General features: G+C 41.3%; 1 protein-coding gene across 1 annotated transcript in view; it reads left to right on the forward strand.

Annotated features, from left to right (window-relative positions):
* Positions 1 to 15,935, forward strand: part of slc15a4 (solute carrier family 15 member 4) — a 39,790-nt gene that overhangs the window by 2,046 nt on the left and 21,809 nt on the right. Inside the window, exons 3-6 of the mRNA XM_039013406.1 lie at positions 187 to 479; positions 1,320 to 1,461; positions 1,613 to 1,699; positions 4,740 to 4,920. Of these exons, the coding sequence (XP_038869334.1) occupies positions 187 to 479; positions 1,320 to 1,461; positions 1,613 to 1,699; positions 4,740 to 4,920 (703 nt within the window). The remainder of the gene's footprint in view (positions 1 to 186; positions 480 to 1,319; positions 1,462 to 1,612; positions 1,700 to 4,739; positions 4,921 to 15,935) is intronic.

Raw genomic sequence — 15,935 nt, forward strand, 5'->3', positions numbered from 1 at the left:
ACAACAACATGTTTCCTATGATTAGGCCTACTGTTTATTTTAGATGGCCATGCATGCCCATTTTAGGTCTAGCCTATTGAGTTTGATTATAATACTGCAATTCAGTTTTTTTTCTAAAGGATGCTGATGGATTGCAGAGGTTGAATGATAATATTGGTTGCCATGACAAGCCCTTTTGCCTCACAGGTAAAAGATCGTGGCCCAGAGGCCACTCGCAGGTTCTTCAACTGGTTCTACTGGTGCATCAACCTAGGGGCCATCTTGTCCCTAGGTGGCGTGGCTTACATCCAGCAGAACATCAACTTCCAGTTGGGGTACATCATCCCAGCTGTGTGCCTGGGTGTCTCCTTCCTGGTGTTCCTGCTGGGGCGTACAGTCTTCATCAACAAGCCAGCTGACGGTAGTGCCTTCACTGATATGTTCAAGATCCTGGGTTACGCCTGCTGCACTGCACAGCCCAAAGAGCCCAACCTGCTACGGTAAGAGGGGCCAGCCAGATCACCATTGTGTTGCTCTTACTTAGTAGTACTATATCAGTAGCTGGATGTGGGCTAGATCAAGGGTGTGAATGAGGCTGGGCTCTCTCTGATCTCGATGGACACCCAATACTCTTAACAATATAGCAAACATCTTCAAATCTACTTTAGGATTAAAAAAAATAAGGATATGTGCTCCTGTTTGGCTCAGTTAGTAGAGTATGGCGCTTGCAACGCCAGGGTTGTGGGTTCGATTCCCAGCACCCCCCATATGTGAAATGACTAAGTCGCTTTGGATAAAAGCGTGTGTGTCTGTGTATGGTATAGTGCTTCTCTGGTCCAAGATCGCACCACTAGGTTTTGCTGGTAGCCCTTTATGTTAAACTTTTCTTTGATCCCCAGCCTGTACTGTAGAAGTTTTTTTTATTTTTTTCCCTGGCATTCATCATCATTCGTTGTGGAGGAAAGTTATTCCAAAGTTCTGTTGCTTGACTTTGAACCTAAGTAGCACTATCAGTCCAAAAACTTGACATTGAATATTTTAAGTTGGTCAATCCTGCAGCCTTTCAAGAATTCCTTATTAAGGCTTTTTATCCAGAGATGGGGATTATAGGCTTTAGTATAACGTTTCTGCCCTTTCACTAGAAGTGCTGTTATTTTAAAGGAGAGACATTCACAAAAAAGTCCTAATTAAGTCTCGTAACTCCAGAATTTAGTTGAATTGTAGCTGAGTTAGTTTATGGGATATTTACTAAATTGTACGGCCCTTATCAAAACATGCAGTAGCAACTTTGTATGTCTTTTAAAGTTGTTAAAATGTGTTGTATTTCTTCTCTTGTTAAGGGCTAAACCGACCATGCTGGACGGTGCCAAGGTGACATATGGAGGGAGATTCCCAGAGGAGAAGGTGGAGGAGGTGAAAGCAATGCTTAAAGTTCTCCCGGTGTTCTTTGCTCTTATCCCATACTGGACTGTATACTTTCAGGTGAGAGATTTATCTATTCCCCTCCTTTCGTTTTCATAGATCTAAGCAACGTTAATTACATCAGGATCAAGTACAGTAGGTTTTTTCAGTGTTTTTGCAGGCAAAATGGCATCAGTTAAGAAATAGGAATGTTCTTTTCACTGTTCTGTAGATGCAGACAACATATTTCCTCCAGAGCCTACATCTAAGGATTCCTGACACCAGTACAGGCACCAACAGTAGTGACGGAACCCTCCAGGTAAACTCAAATTGAACCCCAGCTGATTTGCCTGCATGTGTGCTATGATTATTCCCACTAGGCAGAGATGTAATTTCAATATCTAGTTTTGATTTACATTTAGTTGAATTGTCAACTAATGTGAAATCAGCAAAAACATTCACCATGTCATTGGATCTAGGTTAAAAGTTAGGTGAAAAAAAGACAGAATCCCTTCCGTTGACGACTTTTTGCAAATCCAATCAGTTTTCCACGTTGATTCAACGGCATCATATTTAATTGTTTTGTTGAAATGACGTGGAAACAACATTGATTCAACCAGTCTTTGCCCAGTGGGTGGTCAATGTTGCTCTGACCAAATGCTAGAAAGCATGGTCTGTCACATTTTGGGCATTACTCAGACTTGAAGGTTAAATATCACGTTTTGTTTGTTGGCAGACAGCCCCACAGGTCAAGTTGGCTGTCTCTGTCTAACCTGATTTAGAATGGGAAGGATTAGTTTCCCTGTAGAGTAGAGATGAGTCATTAGGCCAGTGAAAAAGCATCAGAGACAACAGCTGGAAGCAGTCAAGGTTGCTAAACCCCTGAGGATTAAATCAAAAGTTTGACCCACTCCCTAATCACAGATAAACACCCTGGTTTTCCGTTGTCTCTTGTGCTTCGGTCAGACATTTTTTTTCCTGGGTGATGCCTCTGACTAGACAAGGCCATATATCTTCTGTTGTAGTGTGTGTCCCATTATCTCCCAGGGAGTAGCTTATGTGAAGTGTTTGGTTAATCCACATCACATACTTTGACTAGAAATGGGTAAGAGACTAGCACCTGTTTGGGTTTGTTGCTACTTTTAGATTCAAAGTCTGTCAGGCATTTGAACATACACATGCATAGGGTGGTAAGGGAAGTATGTAGAGTAAAATGTGAACTGAAACACTTTCTTGTTAACCACACATTCTATGGTGTTAAAACATCCACCATCTTAAAGGGGGAAATCCGCAGTTGAAACACTAACAAAACCCCTCCCTGCCACTGTTTCGGTAAAAAGTCGAGGGATGGGGCTTGAGAAATGTAACCACTCTCAAATTCATAGACAGAGCTATGGATGCAAGGACTGACCATGCATGATAGCAACACTATAGTTTTAACCATGTTTTGAGGCAATAGTGTTTGTTTACTTTTACTTTGTTTACAAACATTGGAGACAAATAGTCCTATATTTTGTGTTCTGATGGGGTACGACTGTTGAACTAAGCTCATGAGGCATTTATAAGTTATATTCTTCAAGATTCAATGGGTACGTATTAATTTTTATGTCCAAAAATGTATGTAGCAACTGCAGGTTGCCCCTTTTTTTTTCAGATCTAAAAAGAGCAAACACATGCCACTTATTCTGTTTTTCATTTGTATTTCAATACCATCTGTCAAAACGGCTTTCAGGTGAAATGGCCATTTCTCAGCAAGTGATTTTATGAAATGGTCTTTACATTCAAGTATTATTTAAACAGGAAATGTGATTGCTTATTTTCATTCTCAGCATGTAGTATTTCTGTTTCCAAAAAAAGGAAGTGCTTTTACCATACTCTAAGCAGTCATCAAATTGAAAATGGAAGTGAGATTAGATATCTTTACCACAGTGATGTTGTGCGCCTTTAATTCTGGAGATACATTTGAGCTTTAATTTACAGAGAATATATTTTTTCAGGAAATCATATCCTACTCTGATGATAGCTGAGAGCAGGTAGGCAGGGTAAGCTTGGCAAAGCAAAGGCAAGCAGTGAAGACATCAAAGCGGAAATGGCCAGAATAATAAATAAATAATTTAGTTTTATGGTATTTTCCCCTCCCAGTTAGTTTTAATGTGTAAGTGTTGAGGCAAGGCCACATGGGTACAGTAGAGGCAGTTATGTGTATTCTTTCTGATTCAATTACTTTCTTGACAATTGTACATTGTAAGGTAATGGGCAGAAATGTCCAAGTGTAATAAGTAATTATTTCATTAATCCTAGTCTTCCAAAGTGCAGAGACTTCTTGAGTAAAAACCAACACTCTCAAAAGTTTGGTCCACCTGTGTTTTTAGGGTCACTTCTCTGCATACTCAGTCCAAGGGAAGAGTAGCTGCAGGATGAAGAGCCATTCCACTGTCTGGGCAGTTTTTCTGCTTAATTAACACTTACCGATGTTAATGTGCTCCCCCTCTGGTCGCTACTGAGTCGTGGCTACTGGGGCACCTCTGCCAATCAAACTAGACTCACCTGGGTGCAAATACTTAGCACACTTTCATGTTTTGGATATGATAATGAGGGGGGGCAGACATACTCTCAAACCTCAAAGGCACAATGTATAAATTACCAGCGGTTAGTCTAAGAAATGTAAATTCAATCAGGGAATAAACGGGACCGTCAGATGTTTAAAACTAGAGATGTTTTGGGAGTTTAGGAGGCACTTAACATTTGAATTGCGAAATAAATAAGGACTACGCCTTGCAGTTTCCTGTAGCATTTTCTTTCAATTGTAGGCTACGTTTCAAATAAAACATTTTGTTTTCCATGTTGATTAATTTGTTATCCAGTGTATTTGTACCAGTATGTATAATTTTTAAGAATGTTCTGCCAATGGACTTCTTGATGATGATGGTGATAATAATTTCTCCATCTCTGGTCTTTTGCTAATGCTAATTGCTACTGCAACAGTCTGTTTATCATTTCACCCTAACACACTTGCTGCTGGGACAATGTTACCCACGTAACTCTGAATTATTCTAATACATGATTAATTGTTCTTTAGATGGTCTTACCAGATTTACTTTGTGTGCAATAGATTTTGTGAAATGTAAATTACACTTTCATTTTTTTATTTGAATATATTTATTTAACTTGAGTTTTGGTTCAGTTTTAGTTCTGTCCAGCTGAGGGCGACAACACGGTGTCAAGGCCATCAGCACATCACTCCCTCACCCCTGAGGAACTGGACAGGAGTGCACTGACATTCTCTGTATTGTTTTCCATGTCTTGTGCACTTCTTGTAAATAGTTTCTCATGTTTGTCTTTTTCTGGATTCCTGACAGATCACATTCCGCTTCCCTGCCGCCTGGCTGACAATGTTCGACGCAGTGCTTATTCTCATGCTGATCCCCCTTAAGGACAAAGTGGTGGACCCCATCCTCAAACGCAGAGGCCTGCTGCCCTCCTCCCTCAAGAGGATCGCAGTGGGGATGTTCTTTGTCATGTGGTCAGCTGTGGCGGCTGGTGAGTGGAGTGCAGCAACTAATCCTTACTGTGTCTATGGCATGTCTTGAGAGCCTGTCATGGTAGATCATGCTAGTAAATCTTCCATTTAAACCACCCCACATCCTCTTCAACCCACAGTTTCACAATGTCAGTCATACTGTTCACCATAATAAATGTCACACATTTCAAATGTCACATGTTAGGGAAAAACCCATCTCCTTGATCTCATCTCTCAATGAGATATGTTGCTGTTCCTTATTCTGTCGCTGAGAAGATGTCCGGGTCAGGAGTCATGACTCACGAGGCAAACAGGACAAGCAAGCCAATGTTGCTTTACTTTGCTTAAGCTGTATGTCGCGCATGTTTAACATGTTCAATGACTTTTGAGAAGTGAAAGGATAGCAAAACAGGGATCATTTGTAAAAATTCAACATTCGTATAACTTTAAAAAATAAAATGTAATTTGAGTGAAAGGGAAGTGGGATACCTAGTCAGTTGTACAACTGAATGCATTCAACTGAAATGTGTCTTCCGCATTTAACCCAACCCCTCTGAATCAGAGAGGTGCTCGGAGCTGCCTTAATCGACCTCCATGTCATCGGTGCCCGGGGAGCAGTTTTTGTTGGCTGTTAATTAACTGCCTTGCTCAGGGGCAGAACAACAGATTTGTATCTTGTCAGCTCAGGGATTCGATCCTTCAAGAACGATTCACACCCCTTGACTTTTTCCACATTTAGTTGTTGCAGCCTGAATTTAAAATGGATTAAATTGAGATTGTGTCACTGATCTACACACAATACCCCATAATGTAGATTATTATTTATTTATTTTACAAATTATTTAGCAATTAAAAGCTGAAATGTCTTGAGTCAATAAGTATTCAACCTCTTTATTATGGCAAGCCTAAATAAGTTGCATGGACTCACTCTGTGTGCAATAGTGATTAACATGATTTTTGAATGACTACCCCATCTCTATACCCCACACATAGAATTATCTGTAAGGTCCCTCATTCATGAATTGAATTTCAAACACAGATTCAACCACAAAGACCAGGGAGGTTTTCCAATGCCTCCCTCACTGGATTTGACCTATTGGTAGATGAGTTTTAAAAAAAAAAAGCTGAAAGGACACTGAATGTCCGTCCCTCTGATCATGGTGAAGTTATCAATTATGCTTTGGATGATGTATCAATACTCTGTTGCCGGTGAGGAAGGAAACCGCTCAGAGATTTCACCATGAGGCCAATGGTGACTTTAAAACAGTTACAGAGGTGAATGGCTGTGATAGAACTGAGGATGGATTAACAACATTGTAGTTACTCCACAATACTAACCTAACTGACAGAGAGAAAAGGAAGCCTGTACAGAATAAAAATCATCTAAAACATGCATCCTGTTTGCAATAAGCCACTAAACTAATACTGCAAAAATGTGGCAAAGAAAATATATATTTTTCTCCTGAATACAACACATCACTGAGTAACACTCTTCGTATTCCAATATTGCTCCCGAGTGGCGCAGCATCTCAGTGCAAGAGGTGTCACTACAGTCCCTGGTTCGAATCCAGGCTGTATCACATCCGGCCGTGATTGTGCGCTGCCCTATGGGACTCCCAATTGGCCCAGCGTCATCCAGGTTTGGCCCGGGGTAGACCGTCATTGTAAATAAGAATTTGTTCTTAACTGACTTAAAGGTTAAATGTAAAAAATAAAGGCGGCGTGGGATGTTCCCCAATTCCAGAAGGGGGGCCTGAATGTTTGGGGTTTAGCATACAAAATGAATAGAATAGAGCTAAGCACAGGCAAAATCCTTGAGGGAAAAACTGGGAGATATTTACCATTCAGCAGGAGTATATCGTAAAGCACAAGGCCAAATTTACACTGGAGTTTACCAAGATGACATTGAATGTTCCTGAGTGGCCTAGTTAAAGTTTTGACTGAAATTGGCTTAAATATATGGGAATACTTGCTGTCTAGCAATGATCAACAACCAACTTGACAGAGCTTGAAGAATTTAAAAAAGAATAATGGGCAAATGTACAATTCAGGTATACAAAGCTCACACAAGGAACCCAAACGGCTGCGCGCGTGCGCTATCGTGCATACATTTATTTTGTCCCCCCACATCAAACGCGATCACGACACGCAGGTTAAAGTATCAAAACAAACTCTGAACCAATGACATTAATTTGGGGACAGGTCGAAAAGCATTAAACATGTATGGCAATTTAGCTAGTTAGCTTGCACTTGCTAGCTAATTTGTCCTATTTAGCTAGCTTGCATTTGCTAGCTAATTTGTCCTGGGATATAAACATTGAGTTATTTTACCTGAAATTCACAAGGTCCTCTACTCCGACAATTAATCCACACATAAAACGGTCAACCGAATCGTTTCTAGTCATCTCTCCTCCTTCCAGGCTTTTTCATCTTTGAACTTATATGGTGATTGGCATCTACACTTTCATAGTATTACCACAGCAACCAGCAAAACAGTTAGTCTTTCAATCACCCACGTGGGTATAACCAATGAGATGGCACGTGGGTACCTGCTTCTATAAACCAATGAGGAGATGGGAGAGGCAGGACTTGCAGCGCGATCTGTGTCAGAAATAAGAATGACTTCTATTTTAGGCCTTGGCAACGCAGACGTTTTTTGGCGCAATAATTGAATAACATGGCTTTCTAAATTTATTTTGCAACGCACGCGACGTGTCCGGTCTGGTCAGCATATTAGACTTACCCAAAAACACTCACAGCTGTAATTGCTGCAAAAGGTGATTCTAACACGTATTTGAGTGTTTTTATTTTTCATTCATAAATACATATTTTTCTTCCACTTTGACAGAGTTGTGTGTGTGTGGATTGTTGACAAAAGGACAATTAAATCCATTTTAATCCCACTTTGTAACATAACAAAATGTTTAAAAAGTTGAGGGGTATTGTATATTTGACCAGCCCCACTGTCCTCTACAAAGAGGAGCTGACCTTCACAGGGCTGTTTGTTCTTCAGGTCGCAGCAGGTAGTCTGTCAAAGGTATTCATATTCTTTGCCTCAAAACACAGCTCTCTGGTAAGATGGTATCATACAGACTTGGAAAATAAAAAAAGCCCCAAAAGTGTACTTTGTTTTCTCATCCTTTTATAGCATAGAGAGTAGATAGGATTCCATGTATCTTCTACTCTGGTTCTGTTTGACTGCACCCATAGAGCACTGCTCAGTCCAGTTCCAGCCTGTGGATTATCTTTGAAATAGACCCAGCCTAGCCTGTCACTGGCTGCTGCATTGATGTATTCAGGCTAAAATATTTTGAGTGAGACAAGCCTTTTCTCAAATCAGTGGCACACTTGAGAACCAATGCACATATTAATGTCACAAATCAAATTTTATTTGTCGCATGTGCAGAGTACAACAGGTGTAGAACTTTACAGTGAAATGCTTACTTACAAGCCCTTAACCAACAAAGCAGTTAAGAAAAAAGGTTTAAAGTATTTACTAAAATAAACAGAAATAAAATACAAAATAAGAAGTAACAATAAAATAGCGGTAGCGAGGCTATATACAGGGGCTACCAGTACAGAGTCAATGTGCGGGGGCACTGGTTATATGAGGTAATATGTAGGTAGAGAGAAAGTGACTGCATGGATAATAAACAGTAGCACCAGTGTAAAACTGGGGGGTGGGGACAACTGGGGGGTGGGGACAAATAGTCCGGGTAGCCATTTGATAAGCTGTTCAGGAGTCTTATGGCTTGGGGGTAGAAGCTGTTAAGAAGCCTTTTGGACCTAGACTTGGCGCTCCGGTAACGCTTGCCATGCGGTAGCAGAGAGAACAGTCTATGACTAGGGTGGCTGGAGTCTGACAATTTTTAAGGCCTTCCTCTGACACCACTTGGTATAGAGGTCCTGGATGGCAGGAAGCTTGGCCCCAGTGATGTACTGGGCCGTACGCATTACCCTCTGTTCTGCCATGCGGCCGGAGGCCGAGCAGTTGCATCATCTGTGGATCTGTTGGGGCGGTATGTAAATTGGAGTGGGTCTAGGGTTTCTGGGATAATGGTGTTGATGTGAGCCATGACCAGCTTTTCAAAGCACTTCTTGGCTACCGACGTGAGTGCTACATGACGGTACCTTTGCTTTCTTGGGCACAGGGTCCATGGTGGTCTGCTTGAAACATGTAGATATTACAGACTCGGTCAGGGAGAGGTTGAAAATGTCAGTGAAGACACTTACCAGTTGGTCAGCGCATGCTCGGAGTACACGTCCTGGTAATCCGTCTGGCCCTGCGGCCTTGTGAATGTTGACCTGTTTAAAGGTCTTACTCACATCGGCTATGGAGAGCATGATCACAGTTGTCTGGAACAGCATGATCACAGTTGTCTGGAACAGCTGATGCTCTCATGCATGCTTCAGTGTTGCTTAGCCTCAATGCGAGCATAGAAGATATTTAACTCGTCTGGTAGGCTTGTGTCAATGGGCAGCTTGCGGCTGTGCTTCTCTCTGTAGTCCGTAATAGTTTGCCACATCCGACGAGCGTCGGAGCCGGTGTAGTACGATTCAATCTTCGTCCTGTATTGACGCTTTGCCTGTGAAGGTTCATCGGAGGGCATAGCGGGATTTCTTATAAGCGTCCGGGTTAGAGTCCCGCTCCTTGAAAGCGGCATCTCTACCCTTTAGCTCAGTGCGGATGTTGCCTGTAATCCATAGCTTCTGGTTTGGGTATGTATGCATGTATGTACGGTCACTGTGGGGATGACGTCATCGATGCACTTATTGATGAAGCCAGTGACTGGTGTACTCTTCAACATGTTCCAGTCTGTGCTAGCAAAACAGTCCTGTAGCTTAGCATCTGCGTCATCTGGCACTTCCTTATTGAGCGAGTCACTGGTACTTCCTGCTTTAGTTTTTGCTTGTAAGCAGGAATCAGGAGGATAGAGTTAGTCGGATTTGCCAAATGGAGGGAGAGCCTTGTACGCTACGCATCTCTGTGTGGAGTAAAGGTGGTCTAGAGTTTTTATTCTAATTTTAAAAAAATTCTCTGGTTGCACATTAATATGCAGGTAGAAATGAGGTAAAATGTATAAGTTTCCTGGAATTAAACTCCCCGGCCACTAGGAGCGCCGCCTTTGGATGAGCATTTTCTTCTTTACTTATGGCGTTATACAGCTCGTTGAGTGCCGTCTTAGTGCCGGCATCGGTTTGTGGTGGGAAATGGATAAACTCTCTTGGTAAATAGCGTGGTCTACAGCTTATCATGAGATGCTCCTCAGGCGAGCCAAACCTCGAGACAGCCTGAATATTAGATTTCGTGCACCAGCTGTTATTTACAAATAGACACAGATCGCCACCCGTCATCTTACCGGAGGCAGCTGTTCTATCTTGCCGATGGACTGAAAACCCTGCCAGCTGTATGTTATCCACGTCGTCGTTCAGCCACGACTTGGAGAAACATAACATTACCGTTTTTAATGTCCCGTTGGTAGGATAGTCTTGATCAGAGCTCATCCATTTTGTTATCCAATGATTGCACATTGGCTAAAAGCAGTGGTGTAAAGTACTTAAGTAAATATACTTTAAAGTACTACGTAAGTAGTTTTTTTGGTTAGCTGTACTTTACTATTTATATATTTGACTACTTCTACATTCTTTAAGAAAATATTGTACTTTTTACTCCATACATTTTCTTTGAATGCTTAGCAGGACAGGAAAATAGTCAAATTCACACACTTATCAGCTGAACATCCCTGGTCAGCCCTACTACCTCTGATCTGGCGGACTCACTTAACATACATTGGAGTGTGCCCCTGGCTTTCCAATAAAATGGTGCCATCTGGTTTGCTTAATATGTGACCGACCGGCTCAAATTGGTCTTATGTAGCAACATTTTATAAATTGTGTTTTTTACATTGGATAAAAGTGGAGACTCTTAGCTACAAAATTGTATATCATACACTACAGTTGAGGAACAATGGGAAAGTCTTTTTGCTTTGAAAGTTGATAAACTTGTAAACTCACTTTTGAGGAAATGGCCTTTGAATGTTTTGGTACTACTATTGGAGAGCCATTTGTCTACACCCATTCAGCATTGTTCACACCCTCTTAAGCTTTAGCCCCACCTTTCTCTTTAAGGGTTGATCCGAATGTACTAGCAGCAGCAGTCAAGCGCCCAAGCTAACTTGCTAGGTGAGTGAGAGAGAACAGCTCACTGAACATTACTAGCCCAAACAGAGCTGGTTAGGCTGTTATGTTATCCAGAGCGTTGATGACTGCAACTGTGCTGTCAGATTGTCCATTCGTAAATTCAGAGCGACACTGGCCATATTCAATCGGTGTGAGTGTAAATACATTGGTTATTCTGCGCTCTCTGGCACACTCAGACGAGAGTGCTCTGAAATCGGAGTTGATGGCCAGATTGAATTTACGAATGCACCCGAAATGGTTACTTGCATAGTGGAGCTAGCTAGGTAAACGATGAACCATAATCACAACTCATGACGTTACTACCCTGCATGAATCTGCAGGTAGCTAACAACCAGGTTCGATGTTAGCTAGCTAACATTAGACTATAGCTAGCCAAGTTAATGGCTCTGTCAAAATTAGAAAACTAATATCTGATAATGTAGCTATCCAGACTATCTTACCCGTATACATTTTCATGGTTGGACGCGTCTCCTGTCGGATGCCATGGTTGCCCTTAGTTTCCGGATTACATCTTCAAACTATCATACTCGAATTCCACTCATTTCAAAACTCAGTCCTCCAGAAAGTGGAGAGCAATACATTTAGTTTTTTTACACGTTAGACAGGATTACCTAGATATACTGACCAGCTCAAATAGACAGAAGTGTGCTAAATGGTAGACCGATCCAAACTCATCTCTCGGCATCTCAGCCAATCATGGCAAGTGGGAAGGTTGCTCTTTTTCTTTGGCTAAACCAACTAGGCTCGTAATTGAACAATTTTATTCGTATTTACAGATGGCATACAAATTTGTTTTTAAAGGCACATGAAAGTTCACATGTTCAAGAAGGCATTTCTGCCAAAAAACATTTTGATAAAAAAATAAAACAACTTTTCAAATGGCTCTCCTGGGAAGTAGTGACCCGCGACATACGCCTAGTTTTCTGAAACGGATCACATAAGAAATAAAAAAAATGTCACTTACTTTTGATACTTGTATATTTTAGCAATTACATTTACTTTTGATGCTTAAGTATATTTTAGACCAAATACTTTTACACTTAAGTAGAATATTACTGGGTGACTTTTACTGGAGTCATTTTCTATTAAGGTATCTTTTACTTTTACTCAAGTATGACAGTTGGGTACCACTGGCTAATAGGGCCGATGGTAGAGGGGGATTACTCACTCGCCGTCGGGTCCTTACAAGGCACCCCGACCTACGTCCCCAATATCTCTTCATGCAAATTACGGGGATTTGGGCCTTGTCAGATGTCTGAAGTAAATCCTCTGCGTCCGACTCGTTAAAGAAAAAATCTTTGCCCGGCATGAGGTGAGTAATCGCTATCCTGATTTCCAGAAGCTGTTTTCGGTCATAAGAGACAATGGCAGAAACATTATGTACACAATAGAAGAGAAAACACAATAGCACAATTGGTTAGGAGCCCATAAAATGGCAGCCATCTCTTCCGGCGCCATCATAACAATCCATGTGATTTGAAAACTTTTCTTACCACAACCAGGATCTCTACTTCATACATTTTCACTCCAGCATATGAGCACATTAAATGTGCTGGTGTCCGATATGACATTGGATGGTGGGACAATGGCTTTTTAATTCACAGCTGAACACAGTTAACAGCCTTTTTGTAGAGGATAATTCGTATCTAGTGTGGCGTAAATATTTTGTTTACAGTTGCTTTAAACATGCCCACACACAGTCCTAGTAGTCATTACTTTATTCTTAGTGCATTCTGAAATATTCAGACCCCTTACATTTTGTTACGTTACAGCCTTATTCTAAAATTGATAATAGTTTTTTTCCTCATCGAGCTACACACAATACCCCATAATGACAAAGCAAAAACAGGTTCAGACATTTTTGCAAATGTGTATATACATTTTAAAATGCATTCACATTTACATAAGTATTCAGACTCTTTACTCAATACTTTGTTGAAGAAACTTTGGCAGTGATTACAGCCTCGAGTCTTCTTAGGGATTTTCTCACATTCTTCTCTGCAGATCCTCTCAAGCTCTGTCAGGTTGGATGGGGTGCGTCACTGCACAGCTATTTTCAGGTCTCCCCTGTGATGTTCGATCGGGTTCAAGTCCGGGCTCTGGCTGGGCCACTCAAGGACATTCAGAGACTTGTCCTGAAGCCAATCCTGCATTGTATGCAGTATGCTTAGAGTCGTGTGCTTAGTCGTTGTCCTGTTAGGTGAGGTCCTGAGCGCTCTGGAGCAGGTTTTCATCAAGGATCTCTCTCTCTGTACTTTGCTCTGTTCATCTTTCCCTCGAGCCTGACTGGTCTCCCAGTCCCTGCCCTTGTAAAACATCACCATAGCATGATGCTGCCTCCACCATGTTTCACCAGGAAGAACCTGGTGTCACGTCTGGAGGTTCCCTGGCATTCAGGCCAAATAATTCAATGTTGGTTTCATCAGACCATAGAATCTTGTTTCTCATAGTTTGAGAGTCCTTTAGATGCCTTTTAGCAAACTCCAAGTGAGCGGTTGTGCCTTTTACTGAGGAGTGGCTTCTGTCTGGCCACTCTACTATATAAGCCTCATTGGTGGAATGCTGCAGAAATTGTTGGAAGGTTCTCCCATCTCCACAGAGGAATTCTGGACCTCTTTCAGAGTGTTCATTGGGTTCTTGGTCACCTTCCTGACCAAAGCCCTTCATTACTCAGTTTGGCCGGGCGGCCAGCTCTATGAAGAGTCTTGATGTTTCCAAACTTCTTCCATTTTAAGAATGGAGGCCACTGTGTTCTTGGGGAATTGCAATGCTGCAGACATTGTTTTTGGTGCACTTCCCCAGATCTGTGCCCCGACAGTGCAGTCTCGGAGCTCTACGGGCAATTCCTTCAACCTCATGGCTTGGTTTTTGCTCTGACATGCACTGTCAACTGTGGGACCTTGTATAAGACAGGTGTGCCTTTCCAAATCATGTCCAATCAATTGAATTTACCACAGGTAGACTCAAATCAAGTTGTAGAAACATCTCAAGGATGATCAATGGAAACAGGATGCACCTGAGCTCAATTTCAAGGCTCATAGCAAAGGGTCTGAATACTCATGCAATACTGTTTTTAATTTTTAATATATTTGCAAAAATGTGTCTATGGGGTATTGTGTGTAGATTAATGAGCACATATAAAAAAAATGTAATCCATTAGAATTGGGCTGTAACATAACAAAATGTGGAAAAAGGGGTCTGAATTATTCTCTGAATGCAGATTCTAGTATATTTGCATGAAAATGTTTTGCCAATTGAAACATATCTACTGTAAATGTTTTCAATTAAAATATTCAAAAAGAAAGAAAAATAGCTTTTAAGCAAAGAGCAAATTTTTTTTTATACTGAGGCGTTCTTTTGAAACTGCTCTTACACTTAAAGGGCATTATTATTTTCACAGTATTATTCCCACCTCTGTGTGGAAATGTGTATAATTGTGTGTAGATTAATGAGGATTTTTTATTTATTTAATCAATTTTAGAATAAGGCTGTAACGTAACAAAATGTGGAATAAGTGAAGGGGTCTGAGTACTTTCTGAATGCAGTGTATAGATATTGCATTACATTCTGCTGTATGAGGCGTATGACTGTGTGATCGAGAGATAGTGATCCAGAGGCTCTAGCTAGCTGGTAGCTGGTGCCCCGTGTGGGGATGTCATCAGAGCCTAATGAAGACCCCAGAGACACAGCCCTCCCTCCCCATGGACAGACCAGCTCGGCTGGATCCCACTCACTACTGCAGCACTGTCATTAATAAACCACAGCCAACCACAGGCACCCTGCAGAAGGAATTACTTACCAACTTACTGTCTAAACATGGGTGTGTGCATGTGTGTGCATCTATACTAGGTACTGTAGTGTAGGTAGGTGGGGATGTGTATTTGTGTGAGAAAGGCTAAATGAAAAATCTGTCTAATACAGAACCTATATACACTAGATTTTTTTTGTTGTTATTGTATCGTTATATTAACCACCTCTAATGATGCTATTCTTTGGACACAGACAATGCTGTCTAGATGCTCTTGTAACAGTTTAACTTTACCTCCGTCCCCTCGCCCATACCCGGGCACGAACCAGGGACCCTCTGCACACATCAACAACTGACACCCACAAAGCGTCGTTACCCATCGCTCCACAAAAGCCGCGGCCCTTGCAGAGCAAGGGGAACCACTACTTCTAGGTTTCAGAGCAAGTGACGTAACTGATTGAAAAGCTATTAGCGCGTACCCGCTAACTAGCTAGCCATTTCACATCCGTTACACTCACCGTGCCACTACTATTGCAAAAAGGAAATGTATTTAGTGTATGTTTGTTTCATATGGTCAAAGACTTTTCTTGCCATTTATTTACTATAAGAACATTTTAAAAGAAAATTGTAGCACTTGAAAGTAGGGAGAAGAAAAAGGTTGAATATTTTTTATTAAAGCAATTTGAACTCACAGTAATGAAGATAAAGGGTTTATGACAGTACAGCAGCCTCTACTGTGGCCATTGGTGTCACAGAGGACAGGTAGGGGGTGAATGCTGCATAACTCCTTTACTCTACTCTTGCATGTCCCCACCTTCACACACTGATTTAGTTGTGAAATGCTCTCTTTAATGTGTAAGGCAGCAAATCACATAGCTATTATAGTATAATAATTCGTTTTGGAAACACTGATTTATGTCCTATACATTTCAGTGTATGTAATGTGCTATGGGCTACTTTGGAGAGTGCCTTTATAGTTAATTGATGGTCTGTACTCTGTTACTTCTGCTAACTACTATATTAAAAAGGCCTTAATCCTCTGCTGCGCAGTAACTGACCTAATGGTGTATAGGGAACACACACCGT

Source organism: Salvelinus namaycush, chromosome 18 (assembly GCF_016432855.1).
Source record: "Salvelinus namaycush isolate Seneca chromosome 18, SaNama_1.0, whole genome shotgun sequence".
Taxonomy (NCBI): Eukaryota; Metazoa; Chordata; class Actinopteri; order Salmoniformes; family Salmonidae; genus Salvelinus; species Salvelinus namaycush.